Below are 16,868 nucleotides of genomic sequence, written 5' to 3'. Positions count from 1 at the left end.
CAACTATACATCAGTGTAACATTTTGCACACCTTGTGGGCAGTGCGTTAATTTATAGGCAATAATGTATCTAAAAATGAAGCTGGAATGAAAAAAAAGATAAAACATTTGGTGCGATGGTAGTTAGGAAAGTGAATGCCTTGGAATTCTGCTGTTGTTCCTTTAAAAACTTAGTTTCAACCTTGTTTTATCACACTGAAGTGGAAACACATTGATCTGTCCATGTTCTTAGCATATGAAAGATGATGGACAATCATCTACTCTAATTGAACATAACACAGGACAACTTCACTCTATAATTCACACATTGAGTCCAATGACAGTGTTTCAACTCAAACATGCCTTTTACAAATTCATCTAATTTCAATCAGTGAAACAATGAAGAATCCTTTCTAGCTTGTGCTTTGTCTCCCTGATTTTTAGGAAGAATCTACATAGGTGATTCAATGAGATGGCATTACTTCATTTCAAGAATACTGAAAGCACTAGCTGCACTATGCCAAAAGATCTCAGGTTATTTTCTCAAGTCAAAACTTAGCTACTGTCTAACAGCTCAGTCACTGGTGGATTTAACTCTTCAGATTGCCTCAAATTTTAAAAAAAATCATCATTTTCTTTTGTCATTCTGCTTAAAAGAATGAAGTAAAAACAAATAAATAAACAAACAAGAGAAGAAAAAAAAAAAAACATCAAACTCTCAGCTGTGCCTGTGTAACATCTCCCTAGGTCCTTTACCAGTCTTTCACTGATTTTACTAAAGGGTGCATTTTTTTTCTTAATGCAAATAAACTGTGATATTTTAAACTACGTGGCAATGGCTGTTTTCACCTCCCTTACAGCTACAAATGGCACTGAAACTCATTTCTGTCAAGAGCATCCGTGTCCTCTGACCCTGCATCCCACAACCAGAGCAAATCACTGTGGATGCAAAAAGGCTTAAGTACTTCCCAATGAAAGCAGACAACCAGAGGTACTAAGTTTCTCTACTGCTTTTTTGAGAAGAAAGTCAACTAGTCAACTAAGTCTATCATAATGACATTGGCCTATGAAAATATTTACGAAAATCTTTGGTTTCTAATTGATAAAGATACATACCCCTATAATACTCAAGCCTTTGAGGTAATCCTGACGAGGCTGGGCTTGTGGAACACAACCTGCTAGAACCACTTTCTTGTTCGCCTCTTGGGCTTTCCTGAAGAAAAAGAACAAGCTGCGTGTTAATATTTTGAAAACTGATAATTTTCAATTTCATAACAGACATATTAGATATCTTGCATATCTTGCAACAAGAATGCAACCACAATGAAAGCACTCTCAAACAAAACAAACCAGTACAACAAAAGCACTCTACGCCATGGTTTATGACACAGCACGTGGTCAGTTTTTGGAGTATCTACAGAGTGCATTACCACTGTGCACCCTGGACGGGAGTACAGTTTTGAAAGTCCTAATCAGAGATACTTAATATTTGCCACAATGACAGCAAAGAATCTTATCACGAAAGACAGGATAGAGACATTGAGTGTGACTCAAGAGAAGTCACACAGAATGCAAGTGATATTCTATGCAGATAGGACCCACTAGTTTAGAGTAGAAGCATCTATTTGGTACCACTCACAAATGACCAACTGCATTAGTCTTCTAAATCTGTATTTAAAATAAAAGACAATTACATTAAGCATTTTCAAGCTTTAACTGCTTGTATTTGGCAGGTAAAGTTTGTGTCAATATTAACTACATAATTCCTATGCCTTGGCACTATTTTAGCACTAAGTGGAAAACCAAAACACTAAGATTAAATAAACCATCCATTTCTTTAGTAATAACTTTGACTTAATTTAAATTGAACAGTAAGTATTAAGCTATCACAGAATCTTAAAAATGAATAGAAAACAGCATGATGCAAAGCTTCCTTACGTTTATTAAACTTTGAAGACCATTTATTAACATATCAACCCGTAAACGATTACAGCATCTTAGCCTACAAGCTAGCCGGAATTACAGGGAGAACACTGAACTAGGTTCAGTGGGGGTAGAGGATGGAGATCTGAGCAGCAGCAAAGACCCGTACACTGTTGATGCATTAGAAATAAAGAAAACACTTCAGAAATACCACATAGGAATTAGGGTTACCTCCTCTCAAAAAGTGGCAGGACCAGCAGCTGGAGTGAAGCACTTCTCTACATATGCACACAGCATAGGCAATAAGCTAGAGGAGTTGGAAGTCAACACTCAGTTGGAAAACTACAATCTAAGTGCTGTCACAGAAATGTGGCGGGATAGCTCAAAACAACTGGAGTGCTGTAATAGATAGCTATGAACTGTTCAGAAGGGAGAGGCAAGGAAGGAGAGGTGGCAGAATTGATTTCTACATAATAGGAAGGAGTGACTGCTTGGAGCTGTTGTGGGAAAATAGCAATGGGACTCTTCATCCGGGAGTGTAGGGACAGGATAACGGGTAATAGTATTAAACTGAAGGAGGGAAGATTTCGTTTAGATATTAGAAAGAAAATCTTTACTCAGAGTGTGGTGAGGAACTGGAACAGGTGCCCAAGAGACGTTGTAGATGCCCCATCCCTGGGGATATTTGAGGCCAGGTTAGACAGGGCTTTGGGCAACCTGAGCTGGTGGGAGGTGTCCCTGCCCAGGGAGGCAGGTGGCGCTGGTGCTAGATAATCTTTAAAGTCCCCTCCTATTCAAACTACTCTGTGATTTTATAATGTACAAAACAGTAAAGAAGAGAAGAACTGAGTAATTTTAGCAGATTTGCTAGGTCTGACATGTCAATTGCACTGAGAACTGCCATTCATAGCTGCATGTCACATCACAACCTCCTGCCAGACTTCTGCCAACTGGAATCTCTTAAATCCAGTTTTCTCCAGCAATATGTAAGCTAATTAAGCCTCCACTGTAGCATTAAAATAGTTTAAGACATATCATAACATTCTTCAGAAAAATTCTCTAATCCGAAACATTCAATTGCTTATATGACTGTATACTCTTAGGCTTGTTAGAGCTGCCTCCAAGCTGAAGGCACCAGAGAAAGTGATGTTCAAAAAGCACAACAAAGATTCCACTGTGAGTACGTGGAAATCTCCAGCAGATGCTAATTTAGTGAAGGAAACAACTAAAAGCTGGACTGGTACTACAAATAGCTATGCTACTGTGTCACAATGTTCACTTTGTAATCATAATATGGAAAATTTTATTTACAAATTATAACTCGGATGAAAGAAAAAACTCATAAACAGTAACAATATAGATTGTAGGTTATCCTGACAAATGTCTTGTGTTAGCAGCTGCACTAAAAATGAGGTATTTCAAAGGAACAAATTAAATATCCTATAAAGAGATAAGAGTGAATTAACATGAAAATGTATTACACATGATACCTTACATCTAGTATAAATGCAGTAAACACATCTATATAGTTATTCTTTTTCTTTAAAAAGAAATTTGAGGAAATCTTCAGATATTCATCATACAGAGCCTCACTGATCTGCTTGCATGCTATGATATTCAATATAAATGCAAATCCTTTAATGTATCCACAGGAATTTTATCAAAGAAGAAAACTACAATGAAATGGTAATTTAGCATGTTTCTTAAGCAATGAATCTAGTAATTTTTCTCTAAAAAAAAGCCACATTTTTATTTCAGTGGTAAATATTTAAGGTTTTTGAAAAACTTCAATAGAGGTCACCTACTTCTGCAAGTTAAAAAAAAACAACTACTTAATGCATTACCTAAAAATGTCACATACCAGAACGTGACACTCCACTAGCTCAGGAAAAAAAAATCACTACTTACATGGTCTAACAGACTCAACCTAATTCCTCAAGGCAAGACAGTAAGACCTCTCTCCAGCAAAGATTGCACACATCCCTAGGCAACAGTGCATCTGGTGTAATCTGCTGCTAGCAACCATCTTCTCCATCTACTTGAAAATCTGCAAGCACTACAGAGGAAAAAGCTTTTATTCAAGTCTTTTTATCGGAGGAAAAAAAATAAACGTCTCCCTTGACAAATTAAATGGCATTTTAATGTTGTTTCATAGCTTTAACATTTTGCCTTTTCTTCAGGGACTATAATTGGAGCTAGGGGGTAGAGAGTTAAAACGAATACTCTTCTCAGTAAGAATTGCTTTCATTTAACTGTTTCTTAAAGTTGCAAATGTCTTGAAAAAAATAAAGAATTCTGTACAATTAATTTACTTTTTGCTTTAAAGTGCAATTAAACAGAAATCTTAGAACTTAATTTCCAATCACAGGCAATTTTCATTGCATCAATAATACATCGTACTGTCCATAAACTCCACCATACAGGAAAAAACATTCTAAGGAAATTATGAAAACATTGACAAGATTTTTCAAGAATCCACTTCTCAAAATATGCACTAGTACCATATTGCAACCTCTTTTTAACATCGTTTAATGAGTCCTGTTCTTATTAACAAAAGCTGACAAAAACTATTCTTTAGAAATCTAGTTAGCACAGCAACTGTATTAGAAAAGCTTTTATCCTTCAAAAAACATGAATAGTAATGAGAATAATATCTCATGGAACCTAGCAGAGACATGAATAAACATATCCACTCTTTCAGACACATTTCATATTTTTCAATTACATGATCCTTACCTTGAACTTTCAATTTAATTGTATTAGCATGTATTTTCTAGAAATATACTCTTCCCTAAAAATTATTTGCAAATCATATAATCTGAAGAGAAATTTAATTAGAGCAATTCTGTTTTGAAGAAAAGAATTATTCTAGCTACTTCCAAAGTAATAGGTGTGGAACAAAAACAAAAGAGAAGAAAACAGATGTATGAAAACAGTAAACAATGCAGTGAATGCAGCACATTCACAGATTATCCTTCACTGGAACTGACAGAATCAAAGGGGTTGGAAGGGACCTCAAGAGGTCACTGAGTCCAACTCCAGTACCAAAGCAGGTTCCCTACAACAGGTCACACAGGCAAGCATTCAGATGAGTCTTGACTATCTCTATAGGAGATTGCACAGCCTGTCTGGACAAACTTTTTCAGTGGTTGGAGTGTTCCATCACTCTAACCATAAAGACATTCTTCTGCATGTTCGTATGGAACTTCCTCTGTTCAAGTTTTAGGTCACAGCTCCTCGTCCTATCACTACCCATCACCAAGAAGAGCCTAGCCTCATTCATTTGCCTTCCATCTCCTTTGAGAAATTTATAAACATTAATCAGATCCCCCCCCTCAGTTCTCTTTTTTCCACGCTGAACAGAGCCAGGTTGCTCAGCCTTCCCTCATACAGAAGATGCTCCAGGCTCCTAATCATGTCTGTGGCCTTCTGCTGGAGTCCTTCAAGAGATCTCTATTTTTTTGAACTGAGGAGTCCAAAATCAGACTCACTATTCTAAGTGTGGCCTCACTAGAGTAGAGGGGGAAGATCTCAACCTGCTGGCCATGCTCTTTTTAATGCACCCCACAATACCACTGGCCTTCTGGGCTGCAAGGGCACACTGCTGGCTCATGGTTACCCTGCTGTCCACCTGAACACCAAGGTCCTTCTCTGCAGAGCTCCCATTGCGTAGATTTAGTCATTTCAATTATAACTGCACCATCACATTTAATTGAATATTTTCTGTGTTACTTCCTCCCCTTCACCCCCCCCCTCCAAAAAAAAAAAAAAAACCACGAAAAAAAAACCATAAAAAAACAACCACCTCCAAGATTCAACTATTATGGAGAGAAGTTCCTTCCCTTTTTATGCGGATGTCAATTTACATTATCAGGAACTGGTTAAACTGGAATATTCTGTTCGTAATTTTACGCAAGTAAAGGAACTATGATTCCTTTTCTATCACCTTTTTTGAGCTCCAAGAAAATTTGGTCACTGACATGACATGGGTAAAGAAGTGACTACTACTCTCTCAAATAAGCCACCCATTCTAGCCTGATTCATCAGTATTGTCTTTATAGCAACACTGCTGGATACAATGGCAGTTGGTGCAGGAAGCTATATGACTTTGTTGTAACTCACAAAGCCATACACATAGAATCACCACAGAAACAAACAAACAAACAAGGCAGACTAAATAACCCTTCAGTTATTAATTCCTCATACATTTTGTTTTCTAGTACTTTCACCATCTTCATTGCTTTTCATTGCACATGCTCAAGAAACTGAAATTCTTCCCATATTGAGGTGCCCAAACTGAACACAGTTTGGTTTGTGTATTTGAAGTGCAGCCTCATCAGAGCTGAGTACAGTGACAGTCACTTCCCTAAGCCTGCTGGTCATGCCATTTCTGATGTATGTCAAGATGCCATTGGCCTGGACACACTGCCAGCTTGCATTCAGCTGCATCCTTTTCTGCTGGGTAACTTTCCAGCCACTCTTTCTCAAGCCTAGATTGCTGCATGGGGTTGTTATGACCCAAGCACAGCACCCAGCATCTAGCTTTCTAGAATGCCATACCACAGGTCTTGGCCCATTGACTGAGCTTGTCCAGATTCACCTGCAGAGCTTTCTGTGTTCACATCGATCAATACTCCCATCTAACTTGATCAAACTTACTGAGAGCATACTCGATTCCCTCATCCAGATCACTGATAACGCTACGAACTATACAAATACAAAATCAAATAAATATTAACTCTAATTTTTCTCCACCAAAATCCATTGTAGGTGAAATTAAATAATGCAGAACTGTTTTAACAATGAGTGAAAAGCTGCTTACAGCAGAGGCACTACACAGTAGCCAAATACAATCCAGAGAAGGAAAGAGAACTCTTTAGCAAAAGCAATAAATTAGCAGAAGTGCTTTACAGTAATTTTATTAAGCTTTATGCTGATGATAGAAATTATTTGTATTATAAAGTACAATGGGAAATATCTCTGCTCTCTGAAACAAAATTGGAAAAGCAGATGACAACTGACTTTATCAAGTAATTTTTTCATGTCAATTAGTTATTTCTACCAAACACAACAACTCACTCCTGACCCCAATTACTGTGCCAGCACAGAATTGGCAACTTTCAGTTTAAGGCATGTAGAATTAAGTCAACTTGTGCAATTAACCTATATAGTCTACTCATGTCATTCTCAGGCCTTTCTATTATAAAAAATCCACATTACCACTTATCAAATATTTGTAAAAGTTATGAAGGTATAAATCAGCAGGAAGTTTGTGACTAGAAAGCCCCAAAGGAATGCATGAAAAAATGTATGGAAAAGTTTTGCTAAGACAGCTCTCTGGCATTTTACAGTATGATCTGGGTATATCATGAGATAAATCTGCCAAAGGTTATAAAAATTAAAACAGGAGGATACTACTTCTCAGGTGACAGAAATGATGATGTGATGTCACTGGGGAAAAACAAACGCTATTTGGCTGAAGATTCATATCTTAGAGAGGTCTTCCAACTGTCTCATCTGTTGAATTAATCAATAGGAAGCCATAAGTTCTAAGGAGAGCGCAACACTATTGGAATTAAAAGATGGTGCCTGTAAAGTGTCTGGAATAAATTCCTGAAAATCTATAAACTTACATGGCTAGACTCGGTTTGAAAAAATTATAAACACTAACTGTGGTGTTACAGGTTTTGAGCCAATCTAATGCTTCATTACTACCCAAAGGTTTGCTTCTCATCCTTGCAGTCTGCTGCCACCTTCCTCCCACTCCAGTCCATCGTCTTTCTCATTTCTGCTCATCTGGATTCACTCTCCCTTTGCTCCAAGCTCTGCAGCTCACTGAACCCTTTCATGGCCTCATTTAACTCAATGATACGAGATAAACCTATGGAGCTGAGTTTGGATTTTAACTATCACATAGCACATAAATTACTCCTGGTGAAAAATGAGCTGCAAGATATCCTCTCAACAAAAGCAAAAATGTCTTTTGTAAAATATTTCAGAAGAGACAAATGTTTGCTACAACAGACTCAAAACTGAGGTTCTAAAGATGTGTTCAAAGAGAAGAAAAATTAAATATCCATCCACAGCAGATGTGAAATGTCAGCTCTAAGAGCAAGTCTGACTCAAAATTCATATGCTACGTACCCCTTTTTCCCTAAGATATACATTGGGAAGAAAAAAAAATACTGTGTACATTTAGATATTCACAGTACCTGCACAAATAGTCTTTAGACTGTTTGCATCTTTCATATTTTTCACAAGCACAACTTATCCATTCGGCTTTTTATTGCAGATGCTAGCATCACACTTCAAAGTGATGTGTTAGCAGCCACTTCCAACCTACAGGGAGTTTTCTCAACACAGCTTTGCGTATTAGTTCTAATACCTTAACTTGAATAGAAGCTTGCTTCCATCCATCTCCATCAACCTAGCATGCAAGGGAAGCAGCTGCAGTTTTGACTGCAGAAGGCTGGGAAGCAATCTCATTTCAAACTCCAGACCAAGTTAGATCCATGCCTAAGTTTTACTCAATTCTTCTGTAAATGTCATTTTATAGGCAGCAATTAAAGGTGCTTAAATTTTAAGTTACTCTTGTGAAAATAATATTCACCCAAATACTGCGCTCAGTGGCAATGATGGCCTCTTTTGTTTTCTTTCTGCACTGGCCTTATAAGAAACATTGTGCAGATTTTATCAAATCAGAAAGTCAGATCACTATGTTGCTTTGCAAATTTTGACTTCATGAGCCTTGTCAGTAAGCACAGGTAGGATGCCCTACTGTCTTCCTAAGCCTTATCACTATTTCCTCACAATGCAACAAAAAACGCCAATACTAACTAAAATTACTCTAGGTCATCTTGATACATGTAGACAACTATTAAAATTAAATGTACTTCATTCTTCAAATAAACTATTCTACCTATTCACCTACGTTCAATTTCTTAAGTTTACAATTAGGTATACACCTAAGTACTGCCTAACAGGTGTCTTCCTGTGGTAGGCCTTTCGTCACAAATTCCCTGCTCAAAATTCTTATTTCAGTAAAATCTGAAAAACAACAAAAATAAGCAGACATAATGGAGTTTAGCATGTTGGTTTGTCCTATGGTCATACTTGCATGTTTAAATGTGTCACAAAAATAGTATCTGCAAAGGTAATGTTTTCCATAATTAATATTTTAACTATGTTGGGATTGAGAAAGGAAAAAGTCGTTATATTTATCTTATTATTACTTTATGCGATGCTGAAAGCCCTTAACAAAAAACTTCACACTTCAGACATCCTCAAAACTAGGTGCCTTCTATTCCCACCTTTTGCATCAGACTATTAGCTCTCTGCTTACAGTACATGTAATTAACTCTGAATTTCTTTCAGAGACTAGATCTACTGAAGTTCTGCTGATCCTGCTCAGCAAAAGCAGAGGCTGTTGGTAACCACACTGCCAAGAAACTGCTGGAGATGGTAAAGCTGAAAGTACTCAAAAGGAAAACTACCAGCTCATGCATATCCCTGAAGCTTCATGTCCTTCAGTACATCTGCAACAAATTAAGGTTCTAAAACATACTTCATCATCTGTATAACTTCAGTTTCATTTTACCTTTTCTTCAGCAAGAATCTAAGGAAATTCATGTTGAAATTCTTTTCAGAAGCAGCAGAAATAATTCCAAAACTAACAGTAACAACTTTATTTTTCCTTTCTATATCCTACCACTACTTTTCTCTTTCAAGCATGTGATTCTTTCTACTACTTTGATATAACAAGACATTATTCACACTATTCAAACTCAAGAATTTAATCCTACCTTGAATGTATTTGGGGAAACACAGACTGTCTGTTCAATCAGATGTATCTGTATCAAAACTGGTGAATGAAAGTGTCCTGTAAATTTGCTTTGAAAGGGACATTAAAATGCTAACTCAAAGATTAAAGAAGTGGAAATCAAAATCATTACAGTGAACTACTGTATAACCCTCTTAAATATCACTCTACTTCTCCATTCTTTCTACAGATATTCCAGTAATAACTATAATGCTCTGTTTTAGTATTTGTACCGTATCAATCCAAGATGGGGGACAAAATAACTCAGCGCAGCTCTGCCAAAAAGAACTTGGGAACTGATGGATGACAAGTTAGATATGAGCCATCAATGTGCCCTCACGACCCAGAAAGCCAACTGTATCCTGGGCTGCACAAAAAGAAAAGTGGCGAGCAGGGCGAGGGAAATGATCGAGCAATTTTAATAGTATTATCAAATAACAAAACAAAAAGGAAATTCCCAGGTGACACGCACAAAGACTGCACTTTGCCTGTACACTGCTAGAAGTCACAGTCACTGATGCTTGAATATCACTGGAATGGAAGATGATGCCATTAGCAAGCAGGAAAGTCACAAGTGCATCAAGCAGTATGATGTGGCTTTAGTGAACTCCCGCTGTGAAGTGGGATTGATCAGAGCAGCTTCATCTGCTGTCCCTAACAATTCACGCAGCACTCTTATATCCATGCTATTTTACTCTTCTAGATGTATATGATTAGGAAAAGCAATATTTGGGAGGTAGAGAGAAAGCAATCCTACAAGCAGCTCAGTTCACTCATCTAAATCTCATACAAAATGTATTGTGTAAAGAACTAAAAATTGTATCTTTTAGTAGAGTTGAAGGATTTACTTCTCTAAACGTATCAGCTTTCCCAAGAACATCTCCTAAAACAGCCATGATATCATTCTAGCAGTTCTGGCAACAGATAATGTTCTACGAGTTCAGTGCTCTTCTAGGCATTTCAGAGAGTTAATAAAGGCATAGCTTCATTAAAGTTTCAGGTTATTATGCATATCTGAAAGGCCAGAAAAACATGAAGGACTCATGCAGTAAGCAGGGGCTCATATGTGTCGACATTAAATATTTTTAATAAACAGCAATCCAATATGCATATGAAAGTTTTCAATGAAAGTTCAATGTTCCCATTCTAGTTTTTACACACTTCCCTCAAACATTTATACCTACAAACTAAAACCAGTATCTTTATAGTACCTCTTTACCTGTACATACATACAAACATTCGTTTCTCAAAGAATAAGCAGATCCTAGCACTAAACAAAGTCTGCATCACACAACTAATGGCAGTGACTATTTCAGCAGAGTAAGGCAAAAGGATTTCAGTTTTCTCTCTCATTCCATTGTCCAAAACACCATGAAAAAGGCCTCACTGCCAAAGGCCACTGAGCAGTAGTTTTAGTAACACAGTGTAGCAATGAGTAAATGTAAAGGTTATTTTGCAAGTACTATGCAAAATAAGTTAGGTACCTCACAGATAAAGTTTCAGTAACAGTCTCCAATTTCAAGGAGTTAACGGAACTTGGCAGGTCACAGCATGAACCAATGAGCACCAGGTGAGAAGGTGGCTAACCCAGGGAGCACAGGTGTAAGCAATGCGCCTGAGTAACCATAAGAGGTGGAGCCTGAATCCACTCCTTTTCACACTCCTTCAAGGGTTGGCAGCATTGCTGGATAGAGATTGCACCCTTCTTGAGCTATATCAGAAAGGGTATTACCTTCCTTTGCTCCTCAAGGAGAAAAAAGATTTTCTGTAGTTCATGTTCTGCCTGCATTTCTAAAAGCTCACAGGTAAATTTCTAGCTTTCCAGGCAGGTTTTGCACCAGAAAGGGCCTATATTTTATATCTGGTTCTCAAATTGTCTCTACTTTCAGACCTGCAGCAGCAGGTATATTCTGTACTCACATCTCTAGATCAACAGAAGACATCTGGGGAATAGAGCTACAGTAGAAGCTATTGCTTCAAACTTAACTTCCTTAAGGAACCTGTAAGTTACTTCTATTTGTAGTCAGCCCTTGGTTACTGTGATGCATGCTCAATCTCAGACCAGCTTCTTATGTGTGATCACACACAGGTATGTGCAAGGAAATAGAGACAAGCTCCAGCTGCACATCCACAAGGATCCCAAATGTTCTATGTAAGATGGACTGATGTCTTCATATATGCTCAAAAGATAAAGGCCTTCAGCATTGAAGTTCTCTAAGTTTCAGACACATTACATTCACACAGAAGTTAGAACTTTCAAGTTTCTCTATAGCATACAAACAGCTCAAATACTACTACTACTATTTATAAATAAAAAAATGATAAAAAATGATTAAAAAACAACTTCTAAACATATCTAAGCAAGATAATTGCTCAAATGTTTTCTATGCAACTGCTTTATGTTCCAAATCAATTTCTGTTTTTAATACTATACACATTTCTTCAGATTTAAGAAGATGACATTTAATAATACAATGTGTCTCAAGTCTACTTTACGTACCTCAGAATTCAACTGAATTTCATCAAAAATTATCACTCTGTTACAAAACTTTGGATAAGAAATGCATTTACTCCTTTCAGTTGTTTTACATTTCCCAAACACTACAGAATCTAAAAGGACAGAAGAAGTGCTAGCTGTATGTCATACTGCCTTGAAATCAACTCTGAAATGTTTATATTTTTCTTACACATTTCCATACCTCCACAAATACACTTTTCAGAGTCTGATGATGCTACATTCATTTAGGTCTCTCCAAAAGTAATGCCACCAATTTACACAGGTGTTTTTTACACAGGTGCTAGAGGGAGTCAAAACTTACATTTTAATAAATCATAAATTATAATAATTATATATTATCATAAATAATATTCAATACTTATATATTGTCATAAATAATTCAATAATTATCATAAATTCATAAATCAGGAAATGAAGCGCTGCACTCCCTGATGCTCCTTTCAAAATCTGAACCCCATGCATCAACTTTCTCTTGCCACCAAACAAAGCAGTCCAGACTTCTCTACTACACAAGAGAATGAAGCATGCATGTGACAAAACAAGAACTGTACCTATAAGGCAGAGTCCCACCTTTATCAGCAGAATACAGGTTAAAGTTCATCAGCAACAGACATCTAGTATACTTGCATATGTTACACACACACTTATTTCAAAATACACTACAGAATTACTCCAGAATTCCAGCACTACTGGAAGTTCTGTACTGTTACAACCAGAACCTCAACATGATTTCATGGTTTAAAAGAGGAGATAACATCTTAGTGTTTTTATCTGGTGTTAATAATCCCTTCCTAAAGAGCTTAACAGTGCTGCACTGCTCACAATTCTTACATTTTGTTTAAATTAAGTGGTTAAATTAAATGCCCTGACTCTTGGTCAACAGATGGCCAGTTCTGCTCTGATTATCTTCTGAACACTCAAAAGCCTTCAACTCCTGATGCCCTCTTCTTAAAGTGTTGTAGCTACAATCACCCTTTCTAATCCCATGAGTATATCCAAATTACTCTTTCCACCTCTGTTCACTCTGCCTATCAATTTAATGAGTACTTACCTACTGTAAGTAATTTCTGCCATTATTTACCATTTTCTGAAAAAGCTATTAGATGTATGTGTCTTTCCTCTGACAGCCCCAGACAAGATCCTACATGTGAAGCATGGTTAGCTTCAAGAGATTTTGTACTATTGCACTTATTTTCTAAATGATTTTTCTCTCCATGGAAATAGTTCCCTGTAAGATAACACTGAGAAAGATAAGTTGTGTTTCCATGCAGTTTGAAATGTCTTCAGCATCAGAAAATTACAATATCAATAATACAGATGCCAAATAAGGAAACACAAAAATAAAAAGAACTGTGTTATTTGCTACAGAAAACTTAACTCAAGTTCGGCTTCTAATAACTTCTCATTTAAAATGTAACCCAGATGCATTTTTTCTATTCATGTGTTAGCTTTATCAGTTCTAAAGCAGAAAAACAGAGTAGATAGAGCATGCGTGGTATTCTTAAAGATGCATAATATTCAATAGTGCTACTATGAGAAATAAAAGTATATGAATAACATGAGTTCATCATAACTCAAAAGTTATAGATTTTAAAAAGCCAACACCATCATTTCATTTTCTTTCTAGACAGTGTGAATTTGACCTTAAAAATAAAATGGGCAACTTCAAATATATATACTAAACAATTCTAAGCATTATTTTACAAAATCTATTCTGACTCTTTTTGTATTCTATATCCTTATATTTAAGAGTTTGCAACTCATTTGTTGCATTTAATAGTAGCCAATACAAACCAAAACATTTTTATTTATTATGAATTTTCTTCCTGCAAAGCTGGACAAAATGCAAGAAAAGCTTAACTTGGGAAGAAACAGTAAAAAATGCAAACAGGGTCATTGCTCCATTAGTCCCCATCTTCTGAACCATCCACTTGAAGGGGGCGTGAAGAGCAGGTGCCAGCGAAGACTGAGTCAGACAAGTTGTTGAGTACATCAGCTTTCTCCTTGTCCACTGTTACCAGCCTGACTGTGTTGCTCACTAATGGAGATACACTCTCCTGGGCTTTTCAAGTTGATGCACCTATAGAAACCTTTCTTATTCTTCTTTGCATCCCTTGCCAAGTCCAGTTCCAGATGGACACTGGCCTTCCTGACTCAATTTCTAGACAACCCAACAGCATTTCTGTACTCTGTACCTGCCCCTGGTTCAATGACCCGTGCATTTTCTCCTTCCTCTCCAGTTTTACCAGCAAGTCTCAGTTCAGTTATGTTGACCTTTTACCTTTTTTTGCTGACTTCCTACACCTGGAGAGGGAGATGTATTGTACACTAAGGAATGCTTCCTTAAAAATCTGCCAACTTCCCAGTAACAGGATAGCAGACTAGCTAAAGAAGTTTTCTCATACAAGTCCCAATCTCATGTCTAAATTTTTCTTCCCAGCTTTATATAGTCAATAATCTTATATAAATTATCAGTTTGAAATCCATTTATGGATTACCCAACACAGTTCAAAGTAAGTATCATCTCATTTTGGGTGGAATATTTATGGTAAAAATATGGATGCAATGAAGTGGGATATTTAAAGTTTCATGAAAAACACTGGTCAGTTAAGGAAGCAGCACAACAGCTCAAGCGGGTCACAGGGACACCCAGCTGCATAGGGAGGCACCCTGTTACACTGAACTTCAGTTTGTCAAACTAATTTCCCTAAAGCAGAAGTTGCCCATTTGTTCTCCATAAAAATAGCAAAAACCAGTTTGTCCGTATTCTCAGTAAAAGCTAAGCATGTGTGGGGGACAAAATAGTTCCTTCTCCAAGCAGGGTTCCTGGAAGAGTGAAGAAGTTACCAGCATAAATGACTTCTGGCTCCTGAGGGTGGGAATGAAGCAAGAGAGTGAGTTAGGAAGCTAATGAATCTGCAGGCCATGCGGGAGAAAAAAGTGTTGATAAATGAAAGTAATGCAACTACCAAACAGTAGTTCAGTTACTGATTTCCAGCTATTTAACACAGGATTTGATTTGCAAGGAAAAAGATGTCTGATTTTTGCCTTATAAACTATGTGAGTGAAGCTAACTGGACAAATATTCACAGCTACTGCATGTCTACCAACCAACACCACTGTTTAGGAAGTATTACTAACACATGACAACATTTTATCAGAAATGCAAACACCACTTCATGGCATTAAGAATTTCTGAACACCACTTCTAATAATTAGAAAAAGCAAAGCAAAGTTCTGTTTTGTTTTAAAGTAGATAATTGGAAAAGGCACAAAACTTCACACAGACAAAGATAGAGAATAATAGAATATACTGAGTTGCAATAGAGTATACTGAGGACCTGTGAGGATCACTGAGTCCAACTCCTGGACTGCATACAGGACCACCCAACAGTCAGACCATAAATCTGAGAGTACTGTCCAGAAGCTTCTTGAACTCCAGTGATCTCAGTACTGTCACCACTTCCCTGGAGAGCCTGTTCCAGGGACACACCACTCTCAGTTAGTAACCTTTTCCTCACATCCAACCTGAATCTCCTCTGTTGCAGCTCCATGCCATTCCCTTTGGTCCTATCACTGCCACAAGGGAAAAAAGATCAGAGCCTGCCCCTCCTTTCCTTCTAGTAAAGTCATCATAGGCTACAATGAGGCTTCCTGTCAGTCTCTTCTCTAGGTTGAATAAACCAAAAGACTCATACCTTCCTTCCTCCAGAATCTTCACAACCTTTGCAGCCGTCCTCTGGACACACTCTAATAGTTCTATGTCCTTTTTGTACTGTCGGGCCCCAAACCACACACAGTACTCAAGATGAGGCTGCACAAGAGCACTGTAGAGTGGGACAGTCACTTCCTTCCACTGGCTAGGAATGCTATGCTTGATGCACCAGGATACAGCTGGCCTTCCTGGCTGCCTGGGCACACTGCTGATTCGTTTTCAAATTGCTGCTGATACCAAGATTCCCAGAGCCCTTTCAGCAGGGGGCTGAAAGCTGAGCCAGCTCTTAAACTGTTGACAATAGCAAATGTAAAGCTTTAGTTATAAAAAAGTGTCATGTATTGGAATACGCTCCTTTCACAGAATCTGCTACAAGCAAAGATATTTTCAATAGTGTAAATAGTCAAAAGACATAATTTCCTTTATGTAAACAGATTATCTAGTTTTCAAAAAACATAGTGTGCTACGTACCTGGTAATTAATGCAGGAAAAACAGCAAATAGTAATTTCTAGTTTGCCAGGAACATCTCCTAGACGGCCAACAATCAATTATTTTCTCATGCAGATTTTCAGCATTTGTGTTATTTTCCCCCAAGGTTTGCAATACATTAACTGTTGCAGAAACTGATGTGTATCAATTTGCTTTAGAATTCAGCCCTTGTAAAGTGGACCTTTCTGTGAGGTCTGCCTGATGGGATCTCAGCTGAATAATTCACATAAGCCAGTTCAGAATTCCCTTCTTAGCAACAATAAAGATTTGCCTGTGTTAATCACTTTTACAGTTCACAATAGTAGTGAGGGTGGGGGTAGGGAAGCCATACCTTGGCCCTGGAACGGGCAGCTGATGGGAAGCTGCTTATAGGCTCCATCCTGCAAAATACACTGCAAACTGGGAACCACTATATCAGATTATAC

The 16,868-nt window shown here is 37.4% G+C and overlaps 1 protein-coding gene across 1 annotated transcript in view; it reads right to left on the bottom strand.

Moving 5' to 3' along the window:
* Positions 1-16,868, bottom strand: part of CDKAL1 (CDK5 regulatory subunit associated protein 1 like 1) — a 335,413-nt gene that overhangs the window by 229,378 nt on the left and 89,167 nt on the right. Inside the window, exon 5 of the mRNA XM_065752679.1 lies at positions 1,095-1,191. Coding sequence (XP_065608751.1) covers positions 1,095-1,191 — 97 coding nt within the window. The remainder of the gene's footprint in view (positions 1-1,094; positions 1,192-16,868) is intronic.

Source organism: Cyrtonyx montezumae, unplaced genomic scaffold (genome assembly GCF_038088225.1).
Source record: "Cyrtonyx montezumae isolate F1298 unplaced genomic scaffold, pur_monq_1.0 scaffold_8, whole genome shotgun sequence".
Taxonomy (NCBI): domain Eukaryota; kingdom Metazoa; phylum Chordata; class Aves; order Galliformes; family Odontophoridae; genus Cyrtonyx; species Cyrtonyx montezumae.
The sequence above is the reverse complement of the archived record's forward strand: the minus strand, read 5'-3'. Positions and strand labels throughout refer to the sequence as shown.